At 53.9% G+C, this 18,660-nt stretch overlaps 1 protein-coding gene across 3 annotated transcripts; it reads right to left on the reverse strand.

Annotated features, from left to right (window-relative positions):
• Positions 1 to 3,758: 3,758 nt before the first annotated feature.
• SH2D2A (SH2 domain containing 2A) lies at positions 3,759 to 12,466 on the reverse strand. 3 transcript variants are annotated; one of them, XM_060088286.1, is made up of 8 exons: positions 12,433 to 12,466; positions 11,747 to 11,828; positions 10,860 to 11,048; positions 10,056 to 10,145; positions 9,633 to 9,801; positions 6,425 to 6,574; positions 5,915 to 6,223; positions 3,759 to 3,926 (listed from the first exon to the last, which is right to left on the reverse strand). In XM_060088286.1, the coding sequence occupies exons 1-8, from the start codon at positions 12,464 to 12,466 to the stop codon at positions 3,759 to 3,761; spliced, it is 1,191 nt and encodes a 396-aa protein (XP_059944269.1). The 3 variants fall into 3 exon arrangements, with proteins under 3 accessions (XP_059944269.1, XP_059944268.1, XP_059944267.1); XM_060088285.1 differs by having other exon boundaries at positions 10,056 to 10,175; XM_060088284.1 differs by having other exon boundaries at positions 10,860 to 11,041; positions 11,668 to 11,828.
• Between the last annotated feature and the right edge of the window lie 6,194 nt (positions 12,467 to 18,660).

Genomic DNA, 18,660 nt, shown 5'->3' on the forward strand with positions numbered 1-18,660 from the left:
TTGCCCAGGGCAGAGGAGCTGAGGAAGGTGAGGTCCACAGGAACAGGCTTAGGCCGCAGACTTAGGAACTGCACAGACATGGCAAAGCTGTCACAAAGAGGGTTTCAGCTCTGACCCTTGGGCAGGGACCTGGCCAGGTCTTCGCCCCAGCTGGGTGCTGAGCTTGCTGTCCAAGAAGTCGCAGTCTGTTGGGGGGATGGTTGAAGTTCTGTGGGGCCTGGGGAGGTGGCAAGGGTGCTGGAAGGCTTTGCTGTCTGCTCCCAACCTTCCTTTACCCCCTCTCCCCCAGCTCAGCTTTGTTTCCGGTGGGGACACATGTTCTAAGGTCAGTAGAGGTAGTTGGGGATGGGGCCTCAGTGATGACTGGCCCCCAGTCCTCCTTAAGTGGGTCCATGGGGAATGATGTGCTATAGACTCGTGACAGCTGAGGTTGGGGGTTTAATAGCTTCTCAGCCCCCTGCCCCTGCCCTGGTCCCCTGAGCCAGAGTTACAGGGTACTTTACTGAAGTAGACTATCTACTGCATTAGCTGAGGGAACTAATAGGATAAAGGGGACAGCTTAAGGGAGACAGGATCAGGCAAAAAAAGACTTAAGGGTTGGCCATGGTGCTGAAGGGGCTGGAACTGGAGGAAAAAGCTGGAACCTCCACTTGCAGCAAGGCCTTCTGCAGGCTCTGAAGGGGATCTGGGGCTCGGGGTAGGAGACTCTTCTTTCTGACAGGGCTGAGCCAGAGAGAGCCCTCCCTAGAGGAAGCTGGAGGGATGGAATAACCACGGGAGATTGAGTCAGCTGGGAAATGCCCTCCCCCTCCCCGCCCGCGTGGTCTCTGCTGGGGCAGAGAACCTGCTCAGCAGAATCGCCAGGCTCCCTTTCCTGTACTAGTTACTCAACTTCTCTATCCTGAGGTCTCACCGCAGCCCCAGGCCCCCGTGGGAGTGAAATCAGCAGGATGGTGCAGGGGTGCCTATGGCTATGGTGGGGAGAAGGGAGGTTCCACCATCTTGGTCATCAGGGCTGGGCCTGCAGCTGGAGTCCTCAGGAGGACCGGGGCCTTAATCCTCTGGCCTGGGAGGGGCCTCACGGTGTAAGGGGGAACATTGGACTGGGATGACAAGATCTGGTCCTATCTCCAGTACCCTGTCACCTCCCCTCTCTAGACCTCAGTTTCCGATTTGGCTGAACCAAGAAGTCAGTCACAAGGGGTCTGAAGTCCCTTCTAGTCCCAGCAGTCCTGCTCGGCCAAGCCCCTCGCTGCCTGGTCTCATCTGCTCTGTACAGCAGCCCTGTGGGCAAATACGGCATTATCTCCATTTCAAGGGAATGTAGGGAACAGTGGTGCAGAAAAAAGTTCCCCTGTTAAAGCCTGGGCAGCTGGTTAGCAAACAGCCACAACAGGAACCCAGGGCTCCTGACAATGCCATCATCTGGATCCTCCCACCCACTTTGGTGAGTCCACCCCTAGCTGTGAGGAGCTGAAGAGGGAGGGGGAGATTCTCTGGGTCCTGCTCACCCCTTTCTAGCAGGCTTTGCTCCTTCAGAAACACCAGGTGGGTCCCTAGGCATTTCTGTCCCCTCCCCGAACCCGCCATCCTGTTCTATCCCGAAGTCTAAGGAAATCCCATCTTCTGACTCTGATTTCCAGCCCTTGCTATACAGCAAGCCTCTCCTTTTCCTGCCTCCTCCCCTGCCACGAGGAACCAGCCATGAGGTGACTCCCTGAGTCTAATCTAAGACCTTTCTTGCGCTTTCAGCCTCCCCTCCCAAAGCCATCTGCTCCCCTCCCCTCCCCCGTCTCTTGCTCAGGAGGGAGTTTAGACTTACAGACAGAAGGAAGTGGAACCCCACTCTGTTGACTCAGCAACCATATTTCTCCTTGAGCTGATTAGCACTGAGTGGAAAGGAGGGGAATTCACTAGTCACTGGAGCTGGCCCTGCACCAGGCTGGGGGTGGCATGGTGGTGGCAGCACCTAGGCCTAGGGTATATGTCTTCAGGGAGGGGTCTGGGGGGTTTCTGTGATTCAGGCAAGTACCCAGGGCCCCTTGGCAGGAAGAGAGACCTCGATGGGCTCTGATTGTCTTGACTGAACTCTCATAGAAATGAGGGTAAGAACAGGCTGGGACCACAGGAGTACCCAGAAGCCCCCTGAGTGGCTCCTGGGGGCAGTCTATTCTGGGCCCTCAGGGCCATCCAGGCGCAGACGCAGCCCTGCCTCAGGGAGCCTCCAGTCTGAGACAAAAATAAGACCCAAGGCAGATTCTTCTAGGTGGTTGAAGCTTAGAATGCGGAGCTCGGCCACAGAGGCAGGAAGATGGCCTTGAAGTGGGTCTGGGCAGACAGGAGGAAGCCTCATAAGAGGAACAGGGGAGGCCTAAGCCCAAGAGGCTGGGAGCTGCTGCAGGGGGGCTCCCCATCCTCCTAAGGGGCTCACACACATAGGCTAGCAATGCCCCCTCCCCCTCCCAGTCCTGTGTTTGGCAGGGTGCTGGGGAAGGAGGTTCAGGGGCTACCTTTCAACCACTCCCCTCCCTGCCCCTTTCTTTCCTGGCAACCCCCAGGTGATGTAGCCACCCCTCTGCCCCTGGCTAGCTGCCCAGCCCACCCCAGTTAGGGAAAGAATACTTTTCAGAGAGAGGTCTGTGTCCCCTGCCTTGGTGTCTCTCTGCCTGCAGCCCATAGATCTGTGACCCTTGCCCAGGAGTCTCTCAACCCCCAACCCTTCTCCCACCATTGCAATGGTCGTTCAACCACTTGCCTTCCACAACATGAGACAGAGAGTCAGAAGGAGAGACAGAAGGAGCCTGGAGTACTTGAATCCCTGTTGGGGGAGGTGGTTGGCGATGATTTATTAGCCAGACAAGAATCAACAAACAAGTTCTAACATCTGTTCTCGCCAAACTGTTCCTCAGACAACAGCAGCATTGGACCAGGGCCCAGATTCAAAGGCTCAGAGGGCCAAGGAAATCAGACTCCAGGAGGAGAAACCAGGGCAGTGGGATGCAGCAGGGTCCTCCTAGCCCACTTCCTTAGAGGCAAGCACTGAGCCATTGGATTCTTGGAGACTCTTGGGAGGGAACCAGTGGGTGTGTCCCTAAAAGGAAGCAGACTCCACATTTGCTCCTCTGACCTCCAGGCTTCTTTGTGGGGGCCCAGACCAGTTAGGGGAACAGGGGTAAGCTGGGATCTGGAGGAGGGGAACAAGTACCCGGGACCCCATGTGGCAGAACTCTGGAAAGCAGCCAGATTTCCTGAGGAAACCTCTGACGTTTCCCGTGGTGAAGAGTTAGTGGATGTGGGGTACGGAACAGAGCACTAAACAGGAAGCTGGGGTTCTAGTCCTTGACCTTGACTAAGCCACTATCCTTCTCTGGTTTTGTTTCCTTATCTGCACAGTGAGGGAGTCGAACTTGATCAGTAAGGGCAAAGGAGATGCTGCTTCTCTTCCTTCTCTCACCCGTGGCAGACATCACTAATCAATCACAGAGTTCTTTTCTGCTGAGTTCAGATATGACCTTAACATCCTTTCCAATGCAGCGCTCTAGGCAGCCACAGTGAATGGATTGGAGTTGGCATGCAAGGTGACACCTTTTTGCCATCTTTGCAATGGATGATGGCTGAGGTCCTTTCCAGCTTTGATCATCTACAGTTTGTTCCATCCACATTTTGTGAAAAGGGCGCCTGGGTGTGTGTGAAGGTCTCTGGACCCGCTGTTCCCAGTTATCCCCGCCCCCGGCCCCACCCCAGCTCAGACTCAGCAGCTACTGAGGAGGCCCCAGGGGGAGCCACGCCTGACCTCTGTTATGAAGCACCTGTCTAGAAAGGTTGTGGGGGAGGGTGTGCCCGCAGCGGGGTAGGGGCTTGTGGGGCACAGGAGGGCCTTGTTCAGCCACAGAGTTCTCAGAATGCAGTTGTTGGCCACCTGGATTCTGTAGAGAGAAGGATAGTCCCAGGTCACACCCTCTACCTTCTGCTTCCTAGGCTTACCTGCAGCCTCAAGGGCCAAGACGTCTGATCTTAACAGACATTGGCCTGCAGAGAGGAGGTCTAAACCTCTCTCATTCATTCAACAAACACTTCCTGAGCACTTGCTCTTTGCCAGGCACTGTGCTGGGTGCTCTGGAAACAGAGATGAACAAGTCCCAGCCCCTGCCCTCAGGGAGCTCACACTTTGCTGGGGGAGAGGGGAGATGGGTGTCAATGATCAGTGGCATGGCAGGTGTGTATAAAGCCTCTGTGTGGACGGCCTCTGCGGTGAGGTCAGGGAAGTCTTTGCAGAGGAGGAGAAGGGCAAGCTGATCTTGAGGGATGATTAGAAGGTTGCTGGGCAGCAGGAGGGTGCACGTGCAGGAAGTAGCTATAGGCAGAGGGACTGGCATGTGCAAAACCTTGGGAGGTTTGAAACCACTTGGTGTGTTTGGAGAAATGTGACCAGTTCTGGGAGGGTGGGAGCAGCTGATGGTAAGACTGAGGAGGTAGTTCCCCAGCCCACACAAGTATAGAGGGCCTCGCGGGCCAGGTAGCTGTTTTAGAAAGACCATTCTGACTTTCTTGGGGCAGAGTGGGTCAGAAGTGGCAAGACTGGTGGTTAGGAGACCAGTTAAGAAGCCCTCGGATAAGTCCTGATGAGAGATGATGGGGGCTGAAAGTGGGGAAAGGAAAAATATATTTAGGAAGAGACTCAGCAGGAATCAGTGGCTTATAGGGGAGTGAGGGTGAAGGGAGGGGAGACGTCAAGGGAGCCCTACGGTCTTGAATAGTTGGGTGACTGGAGAGGTACCCGATCAGAGAGGGAACAATGGAGGGAGCAATCCGGGGAGCAGGGTAAGAACAGTGTTGGCTGTGCTGAGTCCAAGAAGCTGTGGGATGCTGGGGAGCCGAGCAGAAGCCTGGAGAGAAGTTTGCATAGAGACGTGGACTGGTGACCTCAGCTCTAGGATGGTAGCAGGTGGCAGGGGTGTGGGTAAGTGTGAGCAGGCACAAGGGCTGAGGGGGAGCCTGAGGTGCCAGAAGTCGGGGGGAGGGTGGGGAAGGGCCTGAGGAGGGGGGCAGAGGCAGAGGGATTGCGTGGGAGCAGCTGGTGGGTCTAACACATCCCATGAAACAAGGTACTGACTTGAACTGATCAATGAGAAGACTGGGCAGGTGGGAGGATGGAGGAGAGGAGGAGTGTGCAGAAGGAGGGGACGTGCAGGTACCCCCTCCCCTGAGCTCATCTGAGGTGACACAAGGGACTCCACGTGCTCTTCTTTTTTTTTTTTTTTTTTTTTTTCTTTTTGCGGTATGTGGGCCTCTCACTGCTGTGGCCTCTCCCGTTGCGGAGCACAGGCTCCGGACACACAGGCTCCGCGGCCATGGCTCGCGGGCCCAGCCGCTCCGTGGCATGTGGGATCCTCCGGGATCGGGGCACGAACCCGTGTCCCCTGCATCGGCAGGCGGACTCTCAACCACTGCGCCACCAGGGAGGCCCACGTGCTCTTCTTTAGGAGGGCCCTGAAGGCTGAGGGGAGGGAACCAGAGTGAGAGAGGCCCAAGTTCAGACTTGGGAGGAGAGGAGAGGTGGAGCCAAGATTCCCAGCACAGGGTGGGGTCAATCTCAGGTGGGTCTGAAGAGGACAAGCCAGGTGAGAGGGACACAGGCTCAGTTGGGGGAAGGCTGACGGGGCCTCTATTTTCTCTGAGAAGTGGAGGGAGTGGGGACTTAACAACGGGGAGGCAGGTCCCAGTAACTCCAGGCAGAGGAGAGGGAGCAAATCTGGGCCTGGAAGAGGGTTGCTGGCAGCCTGGATCCTCTGTCCTTTCCATCTCACCTCAGACCTCTGACCTGCATTCACCCTGACCCAGGCATCCAGTCTGAACACCTTCTCCACCCTCCGCAATCTAACTTTCAGGAAATCCTCCTTGCACCCCCATTTACCTGGCTTCCTGGGACAGGCCTGGACTGGCACTTCCGTAGGACTTCGTGCCTGAGGATGCACGGCGGGCCCTCACACCCTGAATCAGGCACCTTCACCTCCACCTCGGCATAAATGTTGCTGGGGGCTTCCCCGGGGCTGCCACGGCCCATGGCATAGAAGTCTATGGGTTCATCAGGTTCGTGGTAGACGGGGTTGGAGGGCTTTGGGGGCGGGGTTGGGCAGGGTCTCGGAGCAGGGCTTGTGTAGACTTCGGGAGGCAGCTGAGGTTTGGCGGGGATGGGAGGCTTGGGCTTGGGCAGCTGGGACGTCTAGGAGAGAAGGCAGGCGGGGCGGAGAGTGGGTCAGAGCAACACAAGCAGGGCCAAAGCTGCAGCTCAGCCCGAGCCTCCGCTCCCTGCAGGCCCCGCCCACTCCCCGCTGGCCCCGCCCCCTGACCGCAGGGCCTTCCCTCTTTTCGTCTCCCGGCTCCTCCCCTCCCTCAGGCCCCACCACCTCTCTCAGCCCAGTACCTGCTTTGGCCCCCCCGCCCCGTCTTTCTGCATGGGGGCTGCGCTTTGCTCCTTTTTGAGGATTGAGGTATACCGAGGTTGTGAGTCCTGGCTTTTGCTTCCAGAGTCTGATTCTTCAGTCCTTACGGACAGTCCTGCGGGCTCAGGAGTCTGCGGGGAAAGAAGGAGGGGCCTCAGGGACTTGGTGCACGAGGGGCGGGTGGGAGTCGGCAGGTGATGCAGGGGGGCGCAAAATAATCTCGTCCATACGGATAATGTTGGGGGTGGAGGTGCGACACAGAAATTTGGGTGGCGCTGGGTTTCTGGGTGAGGAAGAGGGGGCAAGGAGACCAGGAGGCGGGATAGTCGCTCTGGTCACAGGCCATATTTAGCATTAAACTTAACTTCATCTGGAACACAGGGCCAGGCCAGTCGCCATTTGTACCTGTGGTTGTAAAACTGCAACAAGGCTTTAGAAGTCTTTAGCCTAAAATTTTTCGGCATGGGGATAGATCTCCAAGACTTCTGTGCCTTTGTTTATTTCTGCAGGTTGTTTATTTCTGCAGGTGCCAGGCGACTCTACTTTATGGAGCTATAAGCTAGATATTCTAGGGACAGAGACACTGCCTCAGGGATGAGGAGATGAGCCTTATAGGGTTCCTTCCCATGTTAGTTATGCTTTTTGCTCAGCATTTATCCCTGGGTTCCTGAATGTTCTCCACATGCCCACTACTTTTGGAAGGCTCAGGCCATAGGCCTTTTCTCATGCTTCTGCAATCCACCAAGTGTATGTCTCCGTCTGAAGGTGTATAGGCAGTTCATGGATTCAAGTCAGAATTCTTTTTCCTTGCCTCAACCCCCTAAGAGTTCTTAGCATTCCCTTTGTGAATAAAAAATAGCACCTCTACCCTGCTGCCGAAACAGCAGCACCTTAGGAGTCAACCTGGACACCTCCCTCCCTTCCTCCCCACATCTAACGGAGCACAAGGCCTGCTCCTTCCACTGCCTAAATATCTTTACATCTGCACACTTTCTCCATGCCCACAGCTACCACTCCAGTTCAGGCCTCCTAAGTCCTCCTCCTGCATCATCTAGCCCTGCTAACCCATTCTCCACTCCGTGAGCAGAGTAAGCCTGCAGAAGTTCTCCTAGCAATCCTTCCGTGGCTGCCTGTTGCTCCAGGATAAAGCCCAAACTCCAGAAAACGTGAGTGACAAGACCCTCTGAGGGCCGGTTATGGAGCTTGGTCTCTGACAGCTCTGCCTTCAGCTCTCGCAGCTCCAGCTGGCTCCCCTCCCCACCAGACTTCCCTACACCCTGTTCCAACTGCTTGGGAATCTTCAGGTCTCCACTTATTCCTCACAAAATTCCACACAAGAGTTACCCCTAGGCACAGTCCCTCAAGGCAAGTTCTTTGAACTGACTCCAATCAAGCTCCAGGAAACTATTCTTGCCCAGGTCACCAGTGACCTTCTGTTGGCCAAATCCAGTGGTTAATTCTGGACCCACTGGCACCTGCTCTTCCCTGATGCATTTTCTTTGCTTCGCGTCTAGAGCATCACACTCCTGGTTCTTCTCCCCCCTCTCTCTGACTGCCCCTTCTCAGTTTTCTTTGTAGGTTCCCTCTCATTTCTGCAAACTCTCAATGCTGGAGACTTGGTATTCTTTTCCATCTACACTCATTCCTGAGATTTCATCCCTCCTGAAGGCTTTAGAATCAATCCATCTACATGCTGATGGCTCCCAAATGTTGATCTCCAACCTAGACTTCTGTCCTAAACTCCAGATCCCTATATTCCAACTGAGTACTTGACATCTCCATTTGCATATTGAATGGATGTCTCAAACCGCAAATGTCAAAACTGAACTCGCGTTCTCCCCTGCCTCCCCCAGACTTGCTCCTCCTATAGCCTTCCTCATCTCAGTCAATGACAACTCCATCTTTTCACACTCCTCACCCAATCCTGCAAAAACCCTGTCAGCTCCACTTTCCAAACAGACCCAGTGTTCCACCTCCTCACTCCTTCACCTCTACCAACCTGGTCCAGGCTGCCATCTTCTCTCCTGAAGTATTGTAGTGGTCTCCATCTGGTCACCCATTTCCCTCTCAAACTTGCCAGGTCATGTCACTCTTTAGCTTGTAACTGTCCAGTGCCATCCCATCTCACTCAGAATAAAATTCCAAATCATACAAGAATTTACTGGACCCCTTTCCTTCACCCCTGTGGTCTCATTTCCTACCTCTCTACCCATGCTAGCTTCCTTACTGCTCTTATTCTTATTCACACACATCAAGGATCCTTCTGCCTCAGGGCCTTTGCACCTAGAATGTTTTTCCTCTAGTTATCTGCATGACTTTCTCCCTTACTTTATTCAGACCTTTGTTCAAATGTCCCCTTACCAGAATAGCCTTCCCTGATGTTCCTATGTAAAACAGCCCCAACCCTGTCACTCTTTGTTTCTGTATTCTCTGTTTGTTATCTGTATTACGCATTCATTGTCTGTCTCCTGTCACTAGAATGGAAGCTCCATGGAGGTAGGGGTATTTGGGTCAGTTTTGTTTACTGCTATTTTCCCAGTGCCCGGACCAAGGCCTGGCACAGAGCGGTCCCTCAGAACTGCCTGAACTTCCTCAGGGAGGCACTCTCTGACACGGCTCCCCACCACGTGAGCTAAATGGCACCCCACTCTGTATTTCCTCTCTCATCACACTCTCACACTTGATTCCTATTATATGTCTTTGCCGCTGGTAAGTAGCTTTGTGGGTTTGACACCCATATGTCTTGTCTCAGTAAATATCTCTTAATTTAAAGAACAAATGACCCAGTAATTCCCTGGCCATCCAGTGGTTAGAACTGGGCACTTTCACTGCTGAGTTCAATGCCTGATCAGGGAACTAAGATCCCACAAGCTTCGAGGCAAAAAACAAAAAAACAACCCCCCCCCCAAATGACCCGTCTGCCTAGCTGGCCACTCCCGGCCCCTCCAGCCTTTGTGTGGCTGGGCTGGTCTCTCAAGGACCCCCTCCTCCAGCGCACGCATCTTTCTGGAAGGGCATCCGCGTGGAGATGTGTGGGCAAGGGAGGTTTGGCTGGGTCGTCGGTGGGAATGGGAAAGTGCCTGATTTCGAGGTCCTGTGGCCTGGGCTCTGCGTGGGGAGGGGCGCTGGCCTGGGTTCCCAGGGTCAGGGTCAGGTTCAGTGTCAGGGCCGGGGATGGGGGCTGCGTACCTGGCGGGCGAGGGGCTCGGTGAGCGTCTCCCCGTAGGGGCTCAGCGGGCACGCCTCGTAGTGCCGCAGCAGGTCCTGCAGCCGCTCGTGGGCGCTGTCCTCGCCCAGCACCACGTGGCGCCCATCCCGGAGTTGGGCCAGCAGGAAGTGGCGGCAGCAAGTCCGGCTCCTGGAGGCACTAGTCAGGATCAGACCTGCTCCCTCTTGCCGGCCAGGGCACCAGCACGAGGAGTGACCCCTACCCGCCCCGCGCCCGGGTCTCCCACCCTTAGTAGACTGGGGGCTGAGCATAGACCTCCTCCGCCCCTGCTGGGAGTCTGCATGAAGTTCTTCCCCTCACACGTCCGTCAGTATCAAGTCCCGCCCTCTGATTAGCCCGAAGCCCCGCCTCCCTGTCGCCCAGCGCAGCGCTCCGCCCCTCACCTGTAAGTCAGCACAAAGGTCACGGCGCTCTCGCTGAAACGCACCAAGTAGCATCCCTGAGGCTTGCTCTCTAGCAGCCTCTCAGCCTCTCTGTGGGTGATGGAGAAGACACGGAAGATGCTCAGACTCTTCCAGCCTCACTCCCTGTCTCCCTGGCTCTCATGGGGGGACCCCTACCCCCTACCAAGAGGGCTTAAGTGGCTAGAGAAGGGTGGAGGTGGGAGAGAGAGGCTGTGGGCACTGTGCTTCTGCTGCAGGGACTGGGCATGGATGGTCAGGAGACCTCCCAGCCCTGCATTCTCCTCCTGGCCTCATCCTGGAAAAGCAGCCTGGGGTCGGGGACTCAGGGGGGCAGTACAGCGGCCGCAGCAACAGGGATGGTAATAGACTTCTAGACTTCACAAGTCACAAGCTGAACAGAGGATGTGAACGGAGAGATACAGGAGAAGTGAAGCTGAGAAGTGGAGGAAAAAAGGGAGGGAAGAAAGAGGAGAGGGCTGGAGAGAGCCAGAGGTAAATAAAGATGGAGGGAGAGAGACTGAGGCAGAGGTGGGAACTTGAGCACTAGAAGCCTTAGAGACAGGAGGAAAGTTGAGCCTAGAAGGGAGAAACTGAGGCACGGAGTGGGGGGTTTGGGCTAGAGCCTCTCCAATGATCTCCCTCAGGAGAGCTGCCTTAACGAGTAGCCTTGGAACCTCTAGGTGTCATAGCCTGGCCTGTAGCCTCAATCTACTCCTGACTGACCGCAGGACCCAGGACTGGCCCCTGCCCTTCTCTGAGCCTATTTCTTCCTCTGTGACTCACCTCCGGGTGATGAAGCCATGGAACCAAGCAGGGGCTGCCCCATGCTGCAGGAGCTCATGGGCCTGGGTCTTCTGGAACCAAGCCTGAGTCTCAGCCTGCAGGGACATGCCTCCTTCCCTGGGTACCTCTTCCTTCCCGATATCCTTTGGGCTGCAGGCAGCCCCTGGGGCCTGGGGAGGTGCCTGGATAGGGGAAGAGTTCAAGCAAGGGGAAGTAGCCATGATTAGTGGTCCTTCTGCCTTCAAGCCAGCTACTCCCTTCTCACCCTTATACCTAGCCCCTCCTGGACATGCGGAGGAAGCTCCCCATCCCCCATCCCTGTTGCCTATTTTAGGGTATAATTGCCCGGAAAGTCCCTCCCAAAGTGTAACTTAAATCTCTTCTTTAGGTCAAACTGTTTTTGTTTCCAGGGAATTTCCTTCCACTTCCGTCTGGGTCTGTGGGCCTTTGATCCAGTAGCAGTGAACTGTTAAACTGTGCTTTAAATGGGAGTGAGGCCTTCCAGATGGACAGAAAGGCATTCCCTGGCCTGAGGGATGAAGGGAACGCCAGAGGCCAGCATGAGGGAGGGCTCACCCTACAGTAGGAGGGAGGATTTCCTAATGACCGGGTGAGTGAGAAGGCCTGAGATGAGGATGCACTGGGCAAATGAAGGCCACGGAGAGAGATGCAGACCCTCCCTCTGGGCCGCTGGCTTTGTCGGCAGCCCCCAGCTCATTCCTGCTTTGGCCTCTGTCCCCCTGCAAGCCCTCACCCGTGGGAGGGTGGGAGCGGAGGAGGGAGCAACACCCCCCAGGTTCCCACTCACCGCAGGGTGCACAGCGGAGGCCCTGGGGCTGGGCTGGGCTTCCTGGGCCTTCAGGGCCTGGAGTCTGGGACCCGGCAGCAAGCCCAGGCCCTGGCAGCTCGTGCGGTTCAAGTCTATGGGCCGGAAGGTGCTGAAGGTTATGGTGGGGGCTTCTTGACTCCCTGTTAGCACAGAGAAGTTTCTCAGTGAGGGCCTGCCTCTCCCTCTGCCGCCCAGCCCTCCCCCAGGCTCAGAGGGGCCCCATAGGCCTCTCCCTGGGGACCTGGAGGACAGGGACATTTGTGACAGCAGGAGACATGCAGGAGGGATGGCAGACACGATTTCTCAGGGAGGAGGAGTAAGGGGCCAAAGAGGCGCAGAGGGGCTTCTCAGGGAAACTGGGCCCCAGGAAGGAGCGCTGGGAAGCCAGCTGGCCTTCGGCTGGCCCGGAAGTCCTGAAATCCGGGAAAGGAGGCAGATCTCTTCAGGGCAGGTCCCTCTTCTGGCCCAGGATCTTCGGCCTCCCAGCCCCCTTCATTCTTCTGCTGTCTCCTCTCTCCACTCGAAGAAGCCCTCAGAAGACCCTTTCACCCTTATCCTCAGGGATGCGTGGACCTGGAGCCCCCAAAGAGGAGCGGGGGTTGTGGGCCGCCTGCCCGCCAGCTCTGGCTTGAGGTGTGGCCCATCACCCCTGAAGTGGGAGCTCAGGCCCAGAGGGAGGAGAGCAGGTGCGTCATGGGGGTCTTGATGTTCCCTCCCATCCACATTCCCCAACTTCACACTTACCTTGAGGGCATATCTGGGCCAGGGGGAACTCCATGGGGGCAGCCTAGGAAAGGAGCCCCTGGAGCAGGGTGTGTGTCTGGGCTCTCAAAAGGTGTGCACACTCAGCTACTCATCTCTCCTCTCACCCCAGCCCCCGGGGGCAGGAAATGTCGCCTCACCCACAACCCTAGCCCTCGCGGAGGACTCACGTCATGGAAAGCCGTAAGACAATTGTCCCTCCCCCGGAAGCCAGGCAGCTGAAGGTGGTGGTGGTGTGGTGAGTATTTGTGTCATTGCGTGTCTGGGTGTTGGGGAGTCCTTGTTGCTGTCTTATCTCCATCTCTCTGGTGATTCTTTCTCCACACCCTCACTCCAGACTGGGGCTTCCCTTTCTCTCCCTCTCTCTTTGTCTCTCTCCCCATCTCTCTCCCTCTGTCTGAGCAGTGGCAGTGGGGACGTCAACCTCAGAAGGATAAGCCTTATAAGGTGATGGGGCTTCGGGGTCATCGAAGATTCATAGGCAGGACTGTGCTCTTGGGACACACGAGGAGGGGAGGGGTCAGAGCTGCAACAGAAAGAATGTGGGTCAGACTTTTGAAGGATTTTCTGAGGTCACATGAAACCTGTGAGACAAGGGGGTAGGGAAGAGGGAACCTGGCTTCATCGTCAAGCAGAGAATGGAGCTGGGTTAGGACAAAGCCAGGCCATCCCGCAGAAAGGGAGGGGAAATTTCCTTCAACTAAGCAGGTCGTCATTAGCAGTTGTTATTAATAACTTCAGTGCTGATGTCTTCAACCTGAAGTGTGCTTAAACCTGCTGCCACCCTAGAGGACCAATCCCATTTCTCTCTTGTGTGATCCTCACAAATGAGAAGGAGTCAGGGAACATTATCCCCATTTTCCAGAAGGGTAAACTGAAGCTTAGAGAAGTTAAGTGCCTTGGCCCGGGTCTTTCAGTGTCTCAGATGTTCATGGCAGAGTTGGGACTAGAAACTGGATCTTCTTTTACAAATTTCACCGTGATTTAGGCCAACAGTCCATGGCTATGTGCCAGGCACTGTTCTTGGTGCTGAGAGCCCAGGGAGAAAAAGGATCTTGTCTCAAGATGTCAAGAGGGGGAAACGACTTGCCAACAGGTACTTACAGAAGGTTGTGGTGAGTTAGTGGTGTGGGCTGGTGCTACGGGAGCCCACCTCAGAGGCTCCTAATCTAGCTGTGTGTACAGTGCGTGCCTGCGTGTACAGAGGGTTGGGATGTCAGAAGAGGGGATTGAGCTGAGCTGTGGAGGATGAGCAGGGTTGAGGAAGGTGGGGAAAGGCGTTTCTAGAAGAGGAATGAGCATGTGCAACTGCATGGAAAAAGGGAATAGGGTGGAGCAGGGGATACGTGACTGGAGCGGAAGCTGGCTTGGGGGCTGCCAGCAGTGGATTATGCAGCTGGTGGGGCCAGGGCCAGAGTACACACTGCCTTGCTCCCAGGAAGGACTTTGGAGTCCCGACAGCCTGGAGAGCTCCTTCCCCAGCAGCTCTGAGAGGGAAAGACTTCCCCCAGGAGTCACGGCTGGCCCAGCCACACCCATACCCCAAAGACTTGCCTCCCCCTTAGCTGCCTGAGCCCTCTTCCCTTCCTTAAAAACGGTTGCCTTAGCCTTGACCCCAGCCCCCAGAGATGGGATCAAGACTAAGGCATGATGAATGATCTCCCTCACTATGCTCTGCACTGAAAGCAGAGTGGGCTCAGCAGACGTCAGCTAGGGAGCAAGATGCCCCTGTCCTCTTCTTGAAGCCATCCCATGTTGGTGTGTGATTCTCTTGAACACCTCTCCTTCATATGGTTCGGAAGTGGAACATCAGGTAGTATAGGCTAGGTTATGCTGAGGTGACAAAGAACACCAAAATCTCAGCAGCTTAACACAACAAAAGTTTGTTTCTTACCTATGCAAGTTACACTGAAGAGCTGGGCATCTCTTCAGGGCAGCTGTTGCCCAGGTGGTGGCTCAGCCTCCCAGGTTGCCTAAACATTATGGTGCTGCCATATCTACACACCCTCCCACAGTCACTGGCAGGGGAAGAGGAGTATAGAGAGTTATCCGCTCTTTCCTAAATGCTCTCCCCATCTCTGGGAGTGAAACATGCTCCTTCCACTAACACATTATTAGCCAAAGCAGGTGGCTTGCAGGATCTCAGTTCCCTGACCAGGGATTGAACCCAAGCCACAGCAGTGAAAGCCTGGAATCCTAATCACTAGGCCACCAGGGAACTCCCAGGGATGTGTATTCTTCCACATGCCCAGATGGGGAGGAGCAACGGCTACACTGATGAACCCAATCATGTCTCCTGTAGTGAGGAAGCATCCCAGCTCAGGATTTAGTCTTGAGGACAAGCTTAGCAAGTGTCTTAGTAGAGCTCAATGCAAGACTCAAAGTTTGACACTTTATTTGGGAGGTACAAGCTCAGGGTGGTGAGGATGAGGAGAAGAGAAGTGAAGCAAAAAAAAAAAGTAAAATAATATTACTGCATTGGTTATCACTTCAAAATGAGCTGAAAAGAGAAACATCCAGTTTCTTTTTTTTTTTTTTTTTTTTTTTGCAGTACGCGGGCCTCTCACTGTTGTGGCCTCTCCCGTTGCGGAGCACAGGCTCTGGATGAGCAGGCTCAGCGGCCATGGCTCACGGACCCAGCCGTTCCGTGGCATGTGGGATCTTTCCTGACCCGGGCACGAACCCGTGTCCCCTGCATCGGCAGGCGGACTCTCAACCACTGCGCCACCAGGGAAGCCTGAAACATCCAGTTTCTTGACAGGCATTTTCACTTGAGGACTTTCTCCACACAGGGTGCAAGCTGAAACCACAGCTTGGAGTAACCCACAGAGGGGAGAAAGGAGGAAGAACTTATCTTCCCAGCTCCCTCATACTTCCCACTTCCCATTGATCAAGATGGTCCCACAGGAACTGCCTTAGAGATTGCATCCCCTGTACCTTGGTATCCGCTCAGGAAGCCAGATCTCATGGTCCTTGGTGTGGTGTCTGATATTAATCAGAAATGGAGAGGTGACTCAGAGAGATAGGTTCAACAGATGATGTGTGAAGGCTGTGCATTCCTAGGATTCATCTTGGACTCTAGCCAGCTCAGGTCCCAAAAAAGGGCTCTGAAAAAAGTGGAAGTGGTTTGGGAGGCAGCCAGCCAAGGAGTCAATGAAAAGAATCTAAGGAGGTGTACAAGTTTTGTGCCCAAAACAGTCCACCCCTTGTGCCTTCTCATCATATACAGATCTTATACTACAAGACAGGGCTGACATTTGTTCTGTACAAACAGAAACATCCTTACTCTCCAAGAAGGGAGCTACACTCAGTCACACAACCCCCTTCAAGGTGGAGGTCAAGGGTGTCTTTCTAAAAGACTGAGGTGAGAGGATAAGTGAGAAAAGCTGCAATCCTTGTAGTTGTAACTGATCCAGAGGCTCTGATTGATAGTCATCATCTCCCTCCTCTGTCACTCATTCTAGATGCCCCCACCTTTAGTTAGCATTTCATCTGGTCTGGGTTGTTTTTCTGGTGGGGTGATCCAGAACTTCATTCCCCCAAGGTATAGACCCCTAGTTGCCCTGCCCTTATTGGTTGTTGTAGCTGCCCATTAACAGTCATCGCCAGGCATGGAAGTACTAAGAGATGTCCCAGACATTCTCTGACCAATTGGCCAAGCTATTTGCCACTCCTAGTAGTCCATGCCCATCCTTACTCTGGACCATCTTTCCCTAGGTGCAAAGAGGGTGACTGATGTATGCTGCAGCTCTGGGAGGATTTCCCTTTAGCACTGTCTTTCAGGGACACCCTGAGTGAGACCATACTGCTGCTAGTGCCAACATGTCATCCTGGCACATCTATCAGTTGGTTATAGGGAATCCTTGTGAGGTCACAAATATGGCTGAAGAAGAAGCAGTAGCAATAGAGGCAGGAGATTGGCAGTCTGGGCCACCTGCTCATGCAATTTACTTTTGAATTCTGGATCAGTTCAAGACTGGTACAGATGTATCATGCCCACCACAGAATGAGTTACTTGCTTTGCCTGTCCAACTTTAGGACTTGTGGATCAGATAGCATTCAGTTTTTTTTTGTTTGTTTGTTTTTTGCGGTACGCGGGCCTCTCACTGTTGTGGCCTCTCCCGTTGCGGAGCACAGGCTCCGGACGCGCAGGCTCAGCGGCCATGGCTCACGGGCCCAGCTGCCCTGCGGCACATGGGATCCTCCCAGACCGGGGCACGAACCCGTGTCCCCTGCATCAGCAGGCGGACTCTCAACCACTGCGCCACCAGGGAAGCCCAACATTCAGTTTTATGATGGGCAGCTCATGTTGAATGGTCACTTGGTGCCCATTGGTCAGGCACTCAGTCTCTATTAGGGCCCAATGTCGAACTAGGAGCTGTTTTTCAGATGTAATTCTTTGTCAGAGAGGGCATAACCTTGTTCCAGAATCCCAGGGTATGTGCTGCAGTTCCCCATCAGAGCTTGCCAGACTCCACACAGCATCCTTATCCATCACAACAGGGATTTCTAGCACCACTGAACGTGCTGGATCACAAGGCCCAAGAGGCGGGGCAGCTTGTTTACAGCCTGGACCTGCTGCAGGGGACTGTCTTGCTCTGGGACTCACTTAAAACTGCCAGCCTTCTGGATCACCTCACAACTAGTTTGAGGTGATATTCTCAAGTGCAGCACACCTAGCCTCCAAATCTAAAGAGTCCAAATAAATGATGTGTCTCTTTCTTAGTGCTGGAAAGTTTAAGGAGCAACATCTTGTCCTTTATAGCAAGTTCCAGACCAGGGCTTTTGGAAAGGAGGTGACAATGGAGGGAATCTGAGGAATCTGTCCAGCATAGCAAATATACAAATACACAAATATCTTTCTTTACTTTTTCATTCCTACCATTTGCATTCAGGGAACAAAAGTGTGTGTGTGTGTGTGTATACCATCCTACCCTGTGTTCAGACTTTACCAACGGCCCACCATTACCTTGTATAATCAGTTATTACTTGATAAATAACTGCCAAGGGCAGGCTTTGCCTTATTTGAGGGTTACCTGGCATCATTTTACAGGTGAGAAAACTGAGATCAAGGTCAAGAGTCTTAGCTTCAGTCACACAATGAGAACATTAGTCTTAACCTGGGGCTTCCAACTTGGGACCTCTAGGTATGGGGGTGGGGAGGGAGATTAGAGCCACCAAGTCTTGAGTGTTTGCCATTAGCAAGCACCGTGCTAAGTGCGTTACAGGCATGGACTCTTATACCCTTATACAGACCCATGAAGGAGATGCTCTGATTATCATCCCCACTTCACAGACAGGGAATCTGAGACTTAAGAAGGTCAAGGGACTTGCCCAAGGTCACACAGTCAGGAAGTGGGCATTAGAACCAGGTGGTCTGGCTTCAGATATTGGGATCAGATCTGATTAACTGCTAGCCAATACAGATGGCAAGAAGTTAGGGACATAACCCCATACGGATGGGTGGGCCCTGCTTCACTGCTTTCCCACTGAATGATTTCATGTTAAAGATACCTGAGAAGACAGGGCTTCCCTGGTGGCGCAGTGGTTGAGAGTCCACCTGCCGATGCAGGGGACACGGGTTCGTGCCCCGGTCTGGGAAGATCCCACATGCCGCGGAGCGGCTGGGCCCGTGAGCCATGGCTGCTGAGCTGGCACGTCCGGAGCCTGTGCTCCACAACGGGAGAGGCCACAACAGTGAGAGACCCGCGTACCGCAAAAAAAAAAAAAAAGATACCTGAGAAGAGCAGAAAAGGTGCAGACTTTTCAAGACTTTAACTATCACCAGAACAAAAAGCCCTCTAAGGAATATGCCTGTGAAGACCAAAATGTTCAATCTGTAGAAAATCAGAATCCAGGAAACTTTTCTAACCACAGGTCATAACTGTACCCTTTTCTAACCACAGGTCATAACTGTACCCAGCAAAACTATGCTTTGCTGCAATTTCAACTCACAACATGGACTCATTTGCAAAACCATAGTATCTTTGAATGTAGTTTTTCATCCAGCAGAATGTGCTTTGCTGACATCACAAGCGATCATGACACACTTCCACAATGCTATGGAAAGGAGCAGTGATATTTCAGATTTCACATAATGCCTTTTCTCTGAACAGCTCTAGGCATTTACAGGACCAAAGGCATTACTTTATAGTTACTCTTGCTCTATCTATTTAGTCAACAAGTATTCTCTGCCTACAGAATACCAAA

Source organism: Mesoplodon densirostris, chromosome 2 (assembly GCF_025265405.1).
Source record: "Mesoplodon densirostris isolate mMesDen1 chromosome 2, mMesDen1 primary haplotype, whole genome shotgun sequence".
Lineage (NCBI taxonomy): Eukaryota > Metazoa > Chordata > Mammalia > Artiodactyla > Ziphiidae > Mesoplodon > Mesoplodon densirostris.

Coding starts and splice junctions, on each gene's coding strand:
- SH2D2A (XM_060088284.1), bottom strand. CDS start 12,466: ATGGAGTTCCCCCTGGCCCAGATATGCCCTCAAG. Junction 11,042..11,667: donor CCTCCGCTGTGCACCCTGCG/GTGAGTGGGAAC, acceptor TCCCCTATCCAG/GCACCTCCCCAGGCCCCAGG. Junction 6,224..6,424: donor GGGCGGGGGGGCCAAAGCAG/GTACTGGGCTGA, acceptor CTTCTCTCCTAG/ACGTCCCAGCTGCCCAAGCC.